This window comes from Leptidea sinapis, chromosome 5, assembly GCF_905404315.1.
Source record: "Leptidea sinapis chromosome 5, ilLepSina1.1, whole genome shotgun sequence".
Taxonomy (NCBI): domain Eukaryota; kingdom Metazoa; phylum Arthropoda; class Insecta; order Lepidoptera; family Pieridae; genus Leptidea; species Leptidea sinapis.
This window is the reverse complement of record NC_066269.1, coordinates 9650585-9667932: the sequence shown is the minus strand read 5'-3', so window position 1 is coordinate 9667932 and position 17348 is coordinate 9650585. Positions and strand designations below refer to the sequence as shown.

Here is a 17348-nt window from a genome sequence, read left to right as displayed (position 1 = left end):
TGCTGGATGACTTTGTTAGCTATTGCTGGTCGAGATTTTTACCTTTAGCTGGTTGAGATGGAAGCTATTTCTTGTTGACATTGTTAGCTATTTCGGGATGATATTGTTAGCTGTTGCTGGTTGAGATTATTAGCTATTGCTGGGTGAGATTATTAGCTATTGCTGGGTGAGATTGTTAGCTATTGCTGGTTGAGATTGGTAACTATTGCTGGGTGAGATTGTTAGCTATTGCTGGATGACATTGTTAGCTATTGCTGGTTGAGATTATTATTGTGGGGTAGCCATGGCGGCCTCCGCGCGGTGCTGAGACCGCAGAGGACGGTTTCCACGCATTAGACTTGGATGGCGGTGCCAGGAAGAGGGACTGTGTCTTCTTAACTGGTGCCCATCCGTGACGGGGCAGGTTTCTGACCTTGGGAGCCTTGGGACACCTGCGATAGCTAGCAGCTCGCGGTGTGGTCTCGGCGCCGCAAAGGATGCGCGCGGGTGGGCTCGCGCTTTGGGCGGGACGTGGACATTCGGGAATGCCGTGGTTGCTTGACTTGACACAGCGAGGTTTGTGCTCGCAAAACTGAGCGGAGTGGCCGTATTGTTATGGTTATGGTTTGTAAAGTGGCTTTGATCCAGTTCATTTCAGCCCTGTTACACTGCGACCAATGTGATCTATTGTGATAGCCACTGTTAAACTATAGCTCACTGCAAACATTGATTCTTTTCATGAATCTTATTATGTCTTTTGCAGTGAGCTGACGTATCTCAAATGGTTGAAGGACTGGACTTCCCAAAGAGATGCTACGTTTATGCATTAAAGGACCACATTCAGAGAGAATGTGTAGCGGGGTTTCATCTGCACTAATACAGAATCTACACGCTCTGCAATCTCTGAGACCTATGATTAAGAGGTGTTTGTTTAATCTGCAGTGCCCCGTTAATGTCCTGGTTAATATGCGTAAGTTTTCTCTACTTAGCCCTAGTGCCTCATTTGCAGCCTTTTTGTTGAAGGCTTGGATTAAGGTTTTGGAATGGGTTAAGCCCGGAGTGTTGCTCCAGAGTTTCATGCACTCTTGTGAACATGCTGTATCAAGGGTTGATTTAACAAGACTCCTTGGGACACTACAGAAGGGTTCAGGGCCAAATTGAGTGCTTTTAGCGCCAATTCTTGCAAGTTCGTCGGCGTATTCATTGCCTTCGATTCCTGCATGTCCTGGAACCCATCGAAGTGTAACTCTGTTCATTCTTCCCAGAGTATTCAGTATAGTCCGGCAGTTGTCTTTGCTTTGAGACTGATCTGTTGGAATCTATAGCAGACAGAGCCGCCTGACTATCTGTGTGGATATAAATACACTTGCCGACGTAGCCTTTATTTAGGATGGTGTCCGCCCATTCTATTATGGCGTATACCTCAGACTGGAAAACGGAGGCAAGATTTCCCAAGTTGACAGATTTGCCAAATTTGGGGCACTCTCCGAAGATTCCACAGCCAACGTCAGAACCCGACTTGGATCCATCGGTATACCATTTAAGGCTCCCTTTTTTCCAAGTAATTCGATTGTTTAACCAGTCCTCTCTTGTGGGGAATTCAATAATAAAGTTGCTGATGAAGTCAAATTTCGGCAGCATGGCGTCACTCACCATGTCTAATACAGGACTTCTCAGTAAGGATTGCTCAAATAGCTGCAGCGAGTTGGAGAGCCAGTTAGTCCGCATATGGGTCATTACTCTATGCATGCTGGCCCTCGCCTCCTTTTGTAGATATAGGTTTAGGGGCGGCAGGTTCAGAAGTGCATTTAGGGCTGCTCCCGGCGTGGACGTCATGGCTCCTGTTGTTATCGCACATGCAGTTCTTTGAAGGCTTCCTAATTTGGCAATAACGGTCTTTTGGGCAATTTTTCTGCACCAGACCACAGAGCCATATGATATAAGTGGTCTTACAATGGCTGTGTACAGCCAAAGGGCCATGTTGGGCTTTAGACCCCATTTTTTGGCCGACAAGACGACTACAACTACTTAAGGCAAATTTTGCCTTTTGCACAATACCGTCCACTTGACTATTCCAGGTAAGTTTCTGGTCTAAAGTAAGTCCCGGATAATTTACCTTGTCGGAAAACGGTATAGATCTATTATTCAGTCGCGGAGATATGAGGCCTTCCAACTTCCGCTTCCTTGTGAAAGGAACCAGGACAGTTTTGTCAGCATTAACCGCCAGTTCATTTTCTTGGCACCATTTGGATATTATGTTAAGCGCTTTTTGTATAAGGTACGAGATGGTACTTTGGCTGTCGCCTCGAATCATTATCACTAGGTCATCAGCATAACCTTGAGTGTCAATTCGAAGTTCATCCATCTTATAGAGAAGCCCATCAATGACAAGGGTCCATAGTAGAGGCGAAATGACGCCTCCTTGTGGACATCCTTTTGTGGTCATTACATCAAGAGAGACACCATGTAGCCTCAATCTAACAATCCTACTTGAGAGCATCGACTCAACCCAATTGACCGTGGTAGAGTCGGCCATTTTATCGGCTAAAGCCTTAACTAAGAGCTTTATGGGTGTTTTATCAAAAGCTCCTTCAATGTCTAAGAAGGCGCAAAGCGCAATTTGTTTGTCCTCAAGTGCCCTTTCTACCCTGTCTACGACTTGTAATAGGGCGGTTTCAGTAGATCTACCTCTACAATAGGCATGTTGAGTACGGTGGATGGGGTTATTAGGTAAAACCTTATCTCTGATGTACCTGTCTATCACCTTCTCCATACCTTTCAATAAGGATGAGGTAAGGCTGATTGGTCTGAAGGATTTTGGAATTGAGTAGTCCTTTCTGCCAGCCTTTGGAATAAACAGTACCTTGACCTTAGTCCACTGTTCTGGGATGTGTCCACATGCAAAACTCGCTCTGTAGATCCTGAGTAAATGTGGAAGGAGAATGTCAATTCCTTTCTGCAGGAAGATAGGAAGGATGCCATCCTCCCCACTTGCTTTATAGGGTTGGAACGATTTAATTGCCCATTTCACCTGTGCCGGTCTTATTACTTTGGCGGACATACACCAGTCCTCCCTACGAGTTCTATATGGTGTACTCGCCTTAAGTTCTTCAACCTCAAGATTGAGCGCTCCAGGGAAATGGGTTGAGACTAGAAGTTCCAAGGTTTCCTTCTCATCGGATTTGAAGGTCCCATCTGGTCTTTTCAGAAGTCCCAGTTGGTTCGGGCGTGTTTTCGAGAGCATTTTATGAAGTCTTGCACCTTGAGTCGTACTCATGACGTCCTCACATAGCTTCCTCCATGATGCTCTGCGGGCCCTCCTTATTTCTTTATTGTATTCCGTCAAGGCTTTTGTGTAAACTGACCAGTTTTTGGTGTTTTTAGCCTTGTTGAATAATATTCGGGTTTTCTTTCTAAGGTTTTAAAGCTTAGAGTTCCACCACGGTACTTTTCGATTCGAGGTCTTTGTTTCTAGTGGACAGCTCGTTTCATAGGCATCTATAATACCTTGCGTCAGAGCTGACACGGCTAGATCAAGGCTCTCTACGGACTTGATACTCTTCGGAATTGATTCTAGGTTCCGCCTTAGGTTTACCTGGTAGGTGTCCCAGGTAGTCCGTCTCGGATTCCTAAAGGTTATGGTTGGACAGTCAAGAGTGGCTGCTAAAGAAAAAGTTATGTATTTGTGGTCGGACATGGAGTTTTCATTACTTACCTTCCAGTTTAGGATATGTCTGGCAAGATTTTCCGTAGCGAAGGTTATGTCCAAAACTTCCTGCCTTGCTCTGGTTACAAAGGTAGGAGTACAACCTATGTTAAGAAGGTCAAGATGGTTAGAATTAAGAAAATAATTTAGAATCTCACCTCTATTATTGATGTTAGTGCTCCCCCATGCGTAGTGGTGAGCGTTGGCATCGCACCCAACCAGTAGTTCGGCCTTGTGCTTCCGCGCATATTCCACCACAGGCCTGATGATGTTGGTAGAGTCACTGTGTTCTCCGGGCAGATAGGCCGAGCAAATGATTACTCTAGACCCAGTCCACCCTTTGCAATTTACATAAGCCGCCACTGAGTCGTCGGAGCATAACTCTGTAACAGGCAAGAACTCAACATTTTTGTTAAAGATTATGCAGGCTCGAGGCCGCACACCACAGGCGTAAAATAAGGTCTTACCAGCAGTATTTAGTCCTAGGATGGAAGTGCCGGCAACCCAAGGTTCTTGAATGATGGCAAGGTCTGCTGTTCCTTCTCCAAGACAGCACTCCATTACTGCAGTGGCAGCTACAGCATGGTGGAGGTTAGCTTGAAGAATCCTCGCCGGTTGACCCTTGGGTGCCATTTTTAGGGCTTTTTGTCTTTTGCAGGTCTAATCGTCCTTTTGTGCGGTTTTTCACCGCCAGGACGTCCGGCCTGCGATTTGCCCTTAGTTGGACCTTTAGTTATAGGTCCAGCTCTGACAGAGGAAACCGAGGCTCCAATTACAGATGTACTTGGAGCCTCTGTCAGTGCTGGAATAGATATAGTTGTGGTACCAATTCTGGAGGTGCCCGGAGCGTTCTGTACCCCTACCTGGGCCAGAGCCGACCCTTGTGGGACTGTTGGGTTCGTAGAGGTTGCAAGAGTGCTGGTAGTTCCACTCTTAAATTTGAAGCTGACCCTCTTGAATCCAATGATCGCTTTGGACTCCACAGCTTTCAGGGCTTCAGCAGACGGGTCGTCAACGTTGAAGGTCGTTACTCGACCTCCTGTCTCGACCCTGTCATATAGCACCTTCCAGAGCTCTGTGTTGAGTCCTTCGTTCTGTACCCGCAGTAGGGAGAGCGCTTCATCTACTCTAGATGCTTCGCTCTCCGGAATAAAAGTTGTGACCGTTTGAGGTTTTGGCAGTTCTTTCTCGTCCATAATGGAGAGCTGCGCCTCGGGCCACGGTTTTAAATTGGGAACTTCTCCCACTAGCCAGTCTTGACTTTTTTGATTAGCGCACGTGATCAAAATCCAGCCTGGCCTGTGTGAGAAACCCAGAAACTTAGGTCCCGTGCCCTTTGTGGTCATTTTAGAAATGGCCAGGATTAGGGCTCGGTGGACAAGTTTCATCTGTTCCTCACTCATAGCGTCCGAATTACGGATCCCTAATTATGTGGAACCTACTGTGTCCTTATAGCTGGGTTTAATGACACCAGCTTGCTCGGTCTGAGGAATCAACCTACTCGTTTTGCGAGGTTGCAACTTGGGAGAGTCTTCTTCAGAGCGTGCGCGCTTTAGCGCTTTCAGCTCAGGGGTAGGCCTCTCCTTTAGGATTTGGTCCCAAGGCTTCCTGCATAGGGCGAGGGCCTCTTTGGCTCCTACCCCAGCGATCAGTTTCTTGTACCTCTTCCTAGCGGCACCTCCCAAGCGGTTTCGAACCCTCTTGGGAGCCTCATCAGTCTGGGCCGTCGGTTGGGGCAATTCGGAAGCGCTTGATGCACTTTCCTCTACCATCTGTCTCGGCTCCTCGACATTCGAGTGTGACGCGGGTGGAGAGGACAGCAAAGCCCTCTCCAAAGCGTCTACTATTCCATCCTGGGAATATTCTTCCCAGGAGGAGACTAATGGGTTTAAGTTTTTTGTTTGTTTTGGTCCATATAAGTCCCACGAGTAGCTAGGGAAAGGAAAGTCACGGACAGCAGAGCCCCGCATGCCGCCCGAAGGGCTGGGTACTACTCCGATTCGCCCCGTTTTTGGAGAGACACCGTTTAAGACTGAGCAACCCCTCAGCCACGCATCCATCGGCACGGTATGTATGACACCTTGGATTGGGTTTTTGAGAGATTCTTAGCCATCAGCCAGCAATAGACCATATTTCTACAGATATTCACTGACAGATACCCAGGATGCACCGGCCAGTAGTCTTCATTCCGGGAGAATAGAACATTCCACCTCGGACTGAAGGCCCTTTAGCACACGTGGAGGTAATCTCTCGTAGCACCCTGGCCGTATTGTTGGTACCGGTGGCATTGCCTGGGGCGTTACGGTGAGGAATCTCTACCTTGATACCCTGGAGAGAGCACAGGGTCGAGAACCCGAAGATCTGTTTCCCCTCGCGAGTGGGATCCAGAACGATAAGGACAAGGCTTAACGCCTGCCTTGTGAAGCGGTTGTGCATGCGGCTAACCGCAAGCACGAGATTGTTTTGCGACTTAAGCTCGCTCTCTATATCTGACGTATCTGACTCCTTTGGGACGTTACGTTACGATACGAAGTTTCTTCTCCCCCGGAAGAGCATACGAGTGGAAGTGCACTGGCATGTCGCGAAGGAGAGAAGAAGCTGGCTTGAATTCCTCCTTAATGGCGGAATCGCACTCCCACGCCGTATATGACACGGACGGGGAAATAGAGTTCTTGACCGCCGTCCAGCGGCTCTTATCGCCTACAGGCGTAGGACATCCGGTGAAGGGCTCTTTTTTGGATTTTTCAAGAATCCTGAGCTGCATTGTAATGGGTAGGGCGTATCAATAACCATCAGCTGAACGCCCTGCTCATCTTGTACCTTATTTTCATAATGAAAAGGCATTCCTATGCCACACTTGATTTTTTATAAATCTGTCATAGACAATGACTTGCCTTAAATTTGCTTTATAAGAAGAAGAAAACCAAGTATTATTTCGAGGTATAAATGTCTCTTTATTCTCACAAAGCATCATTTTTCTCGTTGCCTTTAGTCAAACTCTTTTTTTAACCCTTTACGTACACCGAACATAGGCCGTTCAGCCAGATACTATTACATAACTCACCCTATTAAAGACGAGAGTTCTACTTTCTTAAGGATATGATATAATTTTCTGTTGTAATATTTTTATTGCAGACTAGATACGGACTAGTGCTTACGTTAGTCCTAATCGGAATAAATTAGTATTATGCAAGCGGGTTGGTTCTTTAGCCGCATTACACATCGAAGTTATTCGTCACATAATGTTCTGAATTTAGAATAAAAAACGAATTCTATGTTAAGCATATGCAATGGTAGTTATTATTTTCTCAGTGGGAGACTCCTTTGCACAGGAAGCCGGGTAGATTATGGGTATCTACCACTACTCCACACTACTGAAGAAGTAATGTGTAAACATTACTGTGTTTCGGTCTGAAGGGCGCCGTAGCTAGTGAAATTACTGGGCAAATGAGACTTAACATCTTATGTCTCAAGGTGACGAGCGCAATTGTAGTGCCGCGCAGAGTATTTGGTTTTTTCAAGAATCCTGAGCGGCACTGCATTGTAATGGGTATGGCGTATCAAATACCATCAGCTGAACGTCCTGCTCGTCTCTTCCCTTATTTTTATAAAAAAAAATTAAAACTTAGAAAATGCTTCAATTAGGTTCAATAAGCACGTTACTTAAAATGTAAACAAACCAGTTCAAAATGGTCATTGTTGGTACGTTCAAGTGAACAAACCTCATTTTCAATATGGGAAATGTTTGAAGACGAATATAGCTTATGATCCCGGCTACTTAGAACCGACATTCATTTCGTTGCCGATACTTCAACTCAACGATGTAAGTTTTTCTCATCAAGACCTTTTCAAAGATATATTCAGGGGGTCAGCACATATTGTGGTTTTTAAGGAATATTACACCTTATGTAATATAATATTTTTGAAACTTTTTAATAAAAAAAATCCCGAAAAGTGCCTTCGAATGAATATAAAAAAATCTATTCCAAAATAATATAATATGCACTAAAAAGTAAAACAATAATTGCGTATTCTTCTACAACTTAATAATCAAAGTATTTTTCTAATCTAAGTAAAAGTGAATCAAATTATCACAATACTTAGTCTGGCCATAAATACTGTTACAATTAAAAATTAACAAAATATTACATTTGAATTTGGAATCTGTCACTTTTAAACGAATGTTCATGAGGTTTAATATTAAAAATGTGAATGAAAGTCTGTTTGTTTCACGCCTAAACCTTAGATTTCAATGAAATTTAATACAGAGATAGAAAAGAGCTTTGAAAAGGACATATACATAGTTTACCTTTTGCTGCCAAAAATAAATGGAGGGGTTGAAAAAGGGGATGAAAGTTTGTATGGATGTTCGTAATTATCAAAGATGACTCCATAAAACTTTGTATTTAGACACTTGATAAGCAGTAAATAAATATATTGTCTAGCGTTTTTAAAATTTCAACCTCTGTAGGGGTCAATTAAGGGATGAAATTTCGTATAGATGGAAGTCGAAACAATGTCACGCTTTCACGCCAAAACAAAATTCACAAAAATCGACTAGTCCTTGGGAAAGGATATAATCTACCATTTTTTGTAAAAAAAGGCATGAAGAAGTAGAAATAAGATATGAAAGTTTGCTTGGGAATTCGTCGAGAGCATGAATCTAGGATTATTTCTAAGATTCAAGATGGCTATCGCGCAATATTAATATTGCTAAAATATGGATATCGTTTCCAAGGTTCTCACAGTGCCAGATAGCAGTTTGGGATCATTTTTTAAATCCAATATGGCTGCCATGCAAAATAATATCATTGCAACAATATGAATATCGTTTCTAAGGTTCTCTAAGTAGCAGAGAATCGTCTTAGGATGATTTCTAAAATACAAGATGGCCGCCGAATTGTTTATTGTTACTATAAAATTAAATAAATATAGAGAAAATTAATTAAAGTAAAAACACACCAAATGCAAAAGAAGGAATGGATAAAGAGAAAATTTTGTTTTTCTCTTAACTTAATATGCAACTTAGGAATACCCTAGTGGCCTAGACGGTCATTCTTCCATACAAACGTAGTGTGGCGATTTCTACCCTGATTGAAGGTGTGCGTTTAGTATGAAAAGTTATATTAATATTTCGTTTTCGTTTTTTCTCGGCATGACGCATTTGTTTAGTACTACTCTCAGGAAAATTATAGCTTGTACTTTTTTAGTGTAGGTACATTTATTCAGATTAGTAATTAATAGTGATGATTACGCATATAAACTGTTTGCGTCTGCTGAATTGTTATGTTTTCCACGCAAGAATTTTGAAAATATTGGCTTTGTTACATAGATGGCGGGCCGGCAGCCGTGAACTTATATCGCTCAAGGTCGCTGGCAAGTTATTTTATCCATAACTCCAGTTATTGCATTATCGATCATAGCATGGTTTCAATTTCCAAAAGTATTTCTACAAATGAATATTATATCGATATAATAATTAAACAGTATAGCTGAATGAGAGAATGAGATAACGAGGAATGAAAAAACAAATAAAATTATTTTATTTTTATTGCAAAAATCGTTCAAAATAGTTTTTAGTCGACTGCGGAGAAAATAAACATAGCTTACAACTAAATAATACAAATATTTACAAAAGTAAAAAGCCAGGTACATATTACATCTCATTTACGAGATCAATGCTAATAAAATACATTCAAAATATATATTACCAACATATAAAAATATATAAAAACACACTTTATAAACCAAATTTCAACGTAATTTTTACATTTTTAAACTTGCTGCTAGTCAAATTTTATGTGGCAAAATTGGGTAAGAATTATATCCGATTTTATCTAAACAAAATACTTTAATAAGCTCTAAATTCAAATACACCCCATAATTAAAAATATTATATCTACTCATAAACTAAATCACACCGAAGTGACTATATACTTTATGCCTTGAACACTCAGTTATCAAAAATTCAGTCTCATTATTTTAATCTGGCGAGATAACTGAATTTTCAATTTTTACCAGATCTTGTGGTGGATATCGTGGAGAGAGCCGTGGTAACCTGAAGACAGATAGCCCGACGAGTAACCGGACGAGTAGGCAGGAGAGATGAGAGATTTATAGACTGGCACGCCAACTGGGTGTGGGACTGGCACGGCTACAGGCTTTGGCACGGCGACGGGGTAAGGCGCAGGTACTGGCACGCCAACCTGAAATATTGATGTTTAACATAAATCTAATAAGTTCGAGTCCCGCATCGTTCATAAAATTTTGTTTTTCAAATTTTATTTGTGTATAAATCTAATATATAAAATTCTCGTGTCGATTTTTCGTCGTGATTTATATGAAATTATTTTGTTTGCATTTCGGATAGGTCTGAGAATCGGCCAACATCTATTTTTCATACCCCTAAATGATATTTGTACTTACACCAAATTTTTTTATTTTTATCTTATTATGATTCAGCATTGAAGAATACATACAACTTAAAATTTTCACTATTCTCCGATCAATCCCTGTATTTGTATCGCGATTTTTATATTATTCTGTTCCATCCAAAGATCTGCAATAGGGTCGCAAGATGGCAATCGAATACAATAATTGTAGTACGATAAATTTTATGTTCGATGTATTTGGTAGGTCTGTGAATCGATCGTCATCTATTTTTTATACCCCAAAAATTTTAATTATTGATTTTTTTAATTGGCAATATAACGTTTGCTGGGTCAGCTACAAGTTTTATATTTCTCACTGCACAGTGTTACTACAGGGTCATATAAACAGACAGTTCAGAAAATAAGTGCACAGTAGTGTGAAATTTGGAGTTGAAATGAGCAAATCCTCATCTTCTTAAGGTTAAATTATAAAAATACTACGTGTATTGGAATTTAACTTTCTATAATATCGTGTATCTACTTTAAACGTTTATAATTCCCTAGATCTAATACATAATTGTTTTTCACACTGGCAAAATGTAAAGCTAATCATAAGAAATAAAAAAAATGTTTTAATATTTTTAACCCAGTTTTTAGAAATATCATATTCGGCTAGATTATGGGTTCCACAATGGCGCCTTTTACTGCCGTGAAGCAGTAATGTGTAAGCTTTACTGTGTTTCGGTCTGAAGGGCGCCGTAGTTAGTGAAATTACTGGGCAAATCAGACTTAACATCTTATGTCTTAAGGTGACGAGCGCAGTTGTAGTGCCGCTTAGAATTTTTGGGTCTTTCAAGAATTTTTAACGACACTGTATTGTGATGGGCAGGGCGTATCAATTACCATCAGCTGAACGTCCGGCTCGTCTCGTCCCTTATTTTCATAAAAAAAAGACAAAAGCCGGGGTTACTTGTACCATTTCATAATAATATAAGACCCTATTGTGGTATGATTTACCAAAGATGACGATATATTAGCTAATGGATATATCTCACTTGTTTAACTATTGGTACGGGCACGGCATGTGGTACTGGATACGGGACAGGTCTGTCCACTGGTACTGCAACTGGTCTATCAACAGCTACAGGGTAAGGCCTTGGTACGGGGACTGCGTATGGCCGGTCCACTGGGACTGGCACGGCCACCTGAAATAAAAAATATAATTGTGAAGGCTTCCTTCACAATAAGAGTTATAATATTAAAAGATTTTCTTCATCCAGATTGTATAATGCTACATCATATTATTTATAAAAATGTTTGTAATGAATAGATAGTTTACTCAGCAAACAGCAACTGTTTGTCGCAATATTTATTAAATCATAAATAAATATAAAGCCTCACAGAATCTTATACATTACGAATAAGATGTAGACTAAAATATGAATTATTCTTCATGGAGCTTGCAAAAGGTTAATAAGGTTTTCACTTGGGATTTAGGTATAGGCTTTTCATTTCATTCGGGAAATTCTTCAAGTTTTTATTCTTGTTTATCGGCATTCTTTTATTTTTGTGATTTATTTACTACTTTCCATGTACGCTTTCGCTTTTTTTTATGTTTTCTTTCATTGGTAAAGGTTTTCTTTAAGAAAACATAAATTTTTCTCGAAAGCTTACTATACTTCAATATTCTTGAATATGTCGGGTAGACATAGACCAAGTGAGGAATAGTATTACCCGCTGCGTTTGCAAACGTCCTGACGGAATGACCCTGTTGGGGATTGGGAAGGGCGCTCGTGTGGGACGCCACTTGCGTCGACACTCTGACTCCTTCTCATGTAAAAGTTACGTCAGTTGGTGCTGGGGCTACTGCTTCGTCTGCCGAAGACAGCAAGCGTCGCAAATATATCGGTTTCAGTGAGTTTTGCATCTTTGTGCCTTATGGTGTCGAGACACTTGACCCATGGGGTCAGAGGCGTGGAAAATGTACAATGTACTATCGTTTCGCCTCAATAGGGCTACTGGCAACCCAACCGTTGGCAGCTATTTCGTTCAACAGATCAGCCTAGCTATCCAACGTGGAAATGCTGCCAGTATTCTTGGTATGCTTCCCCGTAATGATAGTTTTAATATAATGTAATCACAGTATTGTAAATAATTTAGTTATAATATTTGTTTTGTTTGAATATAATTATAAAGTGGGGATTTATATCCGTATCTAATTGCTCGTTTTATTGGAAAGTAGTGAAAGAAGTATTAAGGGATTAACGTTAATATAAAATATAATCATGTCAGTAGTTCTTAGTCTTTTCAATCTTAATATTTGTGTGCTGATACTTCATATTGATGTTGTGATTGATGATTTAAAAAGATTGATAACGTGTACTAACCTTAACAGGTACAGCAACAGGTCTATCAACAGCTACAGGGTACGGGGCTGGTACTGGTACACCAACATGCTTCGTTACTGTGGTGTGGACATCAGCTCCAACTATTGTACCCGATCCGATACCAATACCAGAGCCGAGGCTATACCCAGCGGCTAGACCAGAGCCCAGGCCATACCCAGAGCCTATATATCCCCCACCGAGGCCATATCCTCCCAGACCATAGCCATGACCGCCGTAAAGGCCTCCGTAGTGGCCGACTAAGCCACTGCGCTTCTGAACTACTTTGCTTGGTTCTCCAAGAACCGAAGCTGTCAGGAATAATACAGCGATCTGAAACACAATGACTAGAGTTAATCAAGTTCTTTTTCCCTTCTTTTTACACAGTATGCCGGTTAGATTATGGGTGCTGACGGCGCCTTTTTCTGCCGTGAAGAAGTAACGTGTAAGCATTATTGTGTTTCGGTCTGAAGGGCGCCGTAGCTAGTGAAATTACTGAGCAAATGAGACTTAACTTCTTATGTCTCAAATTGGCGAGCGCAATTGTAGTGCTGCTCAGAATTATTGGCTTTTTTAAAAATCCTGAGCGGCACGGCATTGTAATGGGCAGGGCGTATCAATTACCATCAGCTGAACGTCCTGCTCGTCTCGTTCCTTACTTTCATAAAAAGAATCTATCTATGTTTCAAACAATCGAGTGAATCGCTGTTTTCTTAAAGAGTTTCGCTAGGCTGGCTTGTATATTCGAAGTCAATGGATGAAATGATTCACCTTTACATAATACCTTCTTGTAATTGCCAAAAACCCAAGCCATTGTCCTTGCAGACATAACTTTTCACTACGTGATTTATACTGCCATGACGTGCGAACTACGCGAACAAAATATCTACGTCCTTTGAATTATAAGCAGTTTCGTTATGGAGGTTTATGAATGATTTATGTGATATTGTTTTTATTTTGGGTCCGCTTTCAACCGGCGCGCGGCGTGGACATAATTCTATGGTTATGTAATATGCTGACCGTACCAACCTATTATTTAATTCCTTCCGGATATCTTTCTATGTCATTGCAATGTTTATTTTAGTATAAGTGGATTTATTTTATACGAATAAAGTAGGTATTAAATATAACCAATGTAAAGATTATTATACCGCAAAATTTAGCTAAATTACATTTATATACATGATTTATTTATTAAATACAATTACAAAGATTTATAATATTGATTTTTATGACAGTAGGTAAGGGACGAGACGGGCAGGACGTTCAGCTGATGCTTATTGACACGCCCTGCCCATTACAAGATTCCTACCTATTTAGAAATATAGTTTTAAAGAATTGTGCGGCGCAGAAAATGAAAATAGGTGCTCGTACACATGAATAGAACGAAGGGATGAAAATGGATAATCGCATTTTATCAGATAGAAGCGGCCCTCTCGCACGGGAGTTATAAAGAACTAAATCGTAGTTAAAAAAAAACTAATAAACACGCTTTTTATAGAAAACTGAACTAAAAAATATTGGTTTCTTTATAAAAGTGTGTTTTTTTGAGTTTTTTAAAACTTTTATTTGCATTGTTGATTAAAAATTCTGTTTGATATTCGAAAATTTCCTTATATTAGATAAATCGGTTAGAGATAATGGTTGATTTTGAAAATTAACATCAATTCCTGCCTTATAGACGATAGATGAAAATTATATAAATTAACATAAATCTTATTTTTTTTGCAAATTGTAAAATGGAATAATTTTATTAAATTAATGTATTGTCATTGGTCCTCGATAAATCTACGAAGTTTTAACGAAATCTGGCCGTTTAAAGTTCGTCAAAATCGCAGCCAAATGAGTCGGTTACAAACATACATACAAACATACAGGTGAAGCAAATATAAATCGTGTAAAAAGGGTTGATAAATGTATTGTGGTTGTAGCTTTACCTTATACAATAAGAACACGACAGTTTTACTTGTAATTAAACTTGTCTTTTATTGGGCGATGTATGTGCTTTTACAACATGATCCCAAAAAATGTACAAAACAAATGTGTTACGAAATTCAAAAGAATTCTTAAAACGTTTGTGTGGTAAAGGTTACTATAACATAAATGATTTTCTTCATGATACCACAGACTGGGAATGGAGCGAACCCTCGGGCTATTTAATTATAAATTTTAATGTATGATTCCATGTAAAATATATATATGTATATATTAACAGAATTATGAAAAAATAAGAGATGCCTGCTGAGTTTGTTGCGCCCATTCTTCTCAGGTCTGATTCACACAATTTTGAATGGGTGGTAGTATTTTGACGTTCAATAAGTGATTTTAAATCCGATTTTGATAAAAAATCATTTAATGAACAATAATATAATCAGATTTTAAAATTGAAATTTAACAGGAAAATTAATTTTTGAATTTACGAAATGGTTACTGTGACACAAAATCAACCGTAGCAACATTTTCATGTATCTCTAGGTAACTCGACTGTTATTTATTATGATTGTACATTTATTAACATTTAATAATTGCATTTTTTACTTTTATCATTTGACTATTGAATGTACTGTGATGCATTCTTTAGACTTAATCCTATAGTTTCACAGTTTCAAATGAAATGTAATCAATAAATTGTTAAATTAGATGCAGTTTTAATGTATATAGAAATAAAACAAGCTGACTTGACAGACAAACAGTTATTCTGTTCATGATAAAAAAAAACTGTTGCGGGTGGAATTTCGTAAAATCTTCAAAAAATCTTTAAAGACTTCTTAGCTGATCTCTATTCAAGTCTCTACGCCTTATGGTTCCAGAGATATCATGATGAGTCTATACATGGAAATCTCGCAAAAATATATATAGATTTTAGCTTTCAGCACTTCATCGACGTATAAAATATGTCTGTGCTAAATCTGGCACTTGTATGCAAGCAAAATGCATCAAAAGGACTCAAATATTCTGTTGTTGCGTATTTATTAAATGATAAATAAAATTGTTATAATAATAAAAACTACAAAAATATGTTCATTAATCAGCTTTGTATGTTCTAATCATAACTAACTTTGAACGAACGGGCTTCGAAAGCTATACGAAAAATTCTAGGAATCAATTAATAACTACGAAAGAAAAAATCAATATTTTTTGGATCTAGATAGAATATGAAAGCTGTGAAAACGTCGAAAAAATTGAGTTTAGAGTTACCCCCTATTTTGAGCAATTTACGCACACTAACACAAAGTGTCATCATACAAATCGCATAGTGTAAGGCGTAGCTTGTCACGCACACTAAACAAATAATCCTGGCTGTTTTTATCGACTGTCTGACCAGAGATAATTTTTTTCTATTGCTATGAAAAACAATTATTTGTCAATATTAGGATTCTAATTACACTTGAGCTGATCTGATACCAAAATAATTAATTTTTGCAAAAACACCGAATTTTTCTTGCATAAATAAAAAACCTTATTATTGTATTTTCTTTGATTTACGCATATATTTAAACATTTTTTAAAGTATTAAAACACGTGTAATTTAGTTGCATTTTTACATTAGGTTTTAGTGTGAAAGTTATATTTTTATCATTATTTTTTTAGCCGGACGTTTCGTGATCATTGGAGTATCACGTTTTCAGATGAACTGACACGTGTTTAAGCCCTTTGAAATCTATTATATTATTTAAATATACCTCATTTTTTATTTAAGTCGTATGAGCAACTCCCAATTCATAAAGAATGTATTATTTTTCGTCAATAGTAATTAAATTAAAAAAAAGCAATGGAATGGAAATAACATAAAAAAACATTTTTATATTTTTAATGCACAACCCCTTATTCTTTCCAATCCACTGCTTCAACTACTTTTAATTAATATCGTGTCGTAAAAATGCGAAAAGTGACTTACGAAGGTCTTCATTGTATGCACTATCACAAAGTTGGATACACTAATGCTGTACTGTGATACATACACTTTATATAACTAGCGGACCCCACTATACGAAGGACTTAGCGCCTGTGTAAGAAGCGATGCTGCAGTACGCTGCGTAAACTGGCACAACCAAGAAGTACTTGGATGATAATTTAACTAACTAACTAAATAAAAAGTAGGTAAAATATTAAATTTCCTCTAACGTGTGTTATATTGAATTGATGATTTTAAATGTTAACTTTACAAATTATATGTTTTTGGCATTACATAACATATTTTTTTGTTCTACCTACGATTGTCCATAGTTTGTTTAGGTACCGATTGTTCTGTCCGAACCTCTTTCATCTTTTACTCCAAAAATATATTTTAGTATATTTAATTATATTTTATGAATAGAAGTTATTATAATTGTATATTTTAATTTAAAATAAAGTTTCTTATAAATGTTTGGAGTACGTTATTTCAAATTCGTAAGTAACGTATTGTTATGATTTTAAAATATGTGTATGAAAGGAACAGATTTATATTGTTGTCTTTATACGTCATATATTGACATAATATGACAATTTCCATTGTTATAATAGTTTTTCGGTGAAATAGATAATATTCCGGTGATATATTTATAGAAATATTTCCAATCTGATTACAGATCATTAGATTGAATTTTCTTTACACAGAAAAATAATAAGACAAAGTTTCAAAATAAAGATGCACTATTGTATGCAATGTATTTATTGCAACTTGAAATATGTTTCGTACATAGGTACGAATCTTAAAACTTATCTGCCGAATATGAACCACTAATAAATGACAAGACGCCTCGTAACTTTTATAGAATTCTGACGTTGAAATGTGTTATGGAAACGCTTAAATGGTTCTTTCCATACAAATGTCTTAGTGACATTTGTCGGTAGCGCTCATATCCGTTGGTAATGACCGACCAGTAAAATGATATAGAAACAGTATTCAAACCGCGTACTAAATAT

The 17348-nt window shown here is 38.5% G+C and overlaps 1 protein-coding gene across 1 annotated transcript; it reads right to left on the bottom strand.

Moving 5' to 3' along the window:
• Positions 1-9219: 9219 nt before the first annotated feature.
• On the bottom strand, positions 9220-16368 carry LOC126964431 (cuticle protein 79-like). Its single transcript, XM_050807535.1, has 4 exons — positions 16339-16368; positions 12444-12773; positions 11112-11261; positions 9220-9891 (listed from the first exon to the last, which is right to left on the bottom strand). The coding sequence occupies exons 1-4, from the start codon at positions 16348-16350 to the stop codon at positions 9700-9702; spliced, it is 684 nt and encodes a 227-aa protein (XP_050663492.1). The 5' UTR covers positions 16351-16368; the 3' UTR covers positions 9220-9699.
• Between the last annotated feature and the right edge of the window lie 980 nt (positions 16369-17348).

Bases quoted from the DNA above. Each gene is read 5' to 3' on its own strand.
- LOC126964431 (XM_050807535.1), bottom strand. The intron at 11,262-12,443 runs GTTAGTACACGT...TTTTTATTTCAG, and splicing joins CTGTTGCTGTACCTGTTAAG to GTGGCCGTGCCAGTCCCAGT. The intron at 9,892-11,111 runs GTGAGATATATC...TCAATATTTCAG, and splicing joins CCGTACCAATAGTTAAACAA to GTTGGCGTGCCAGTACCTGC.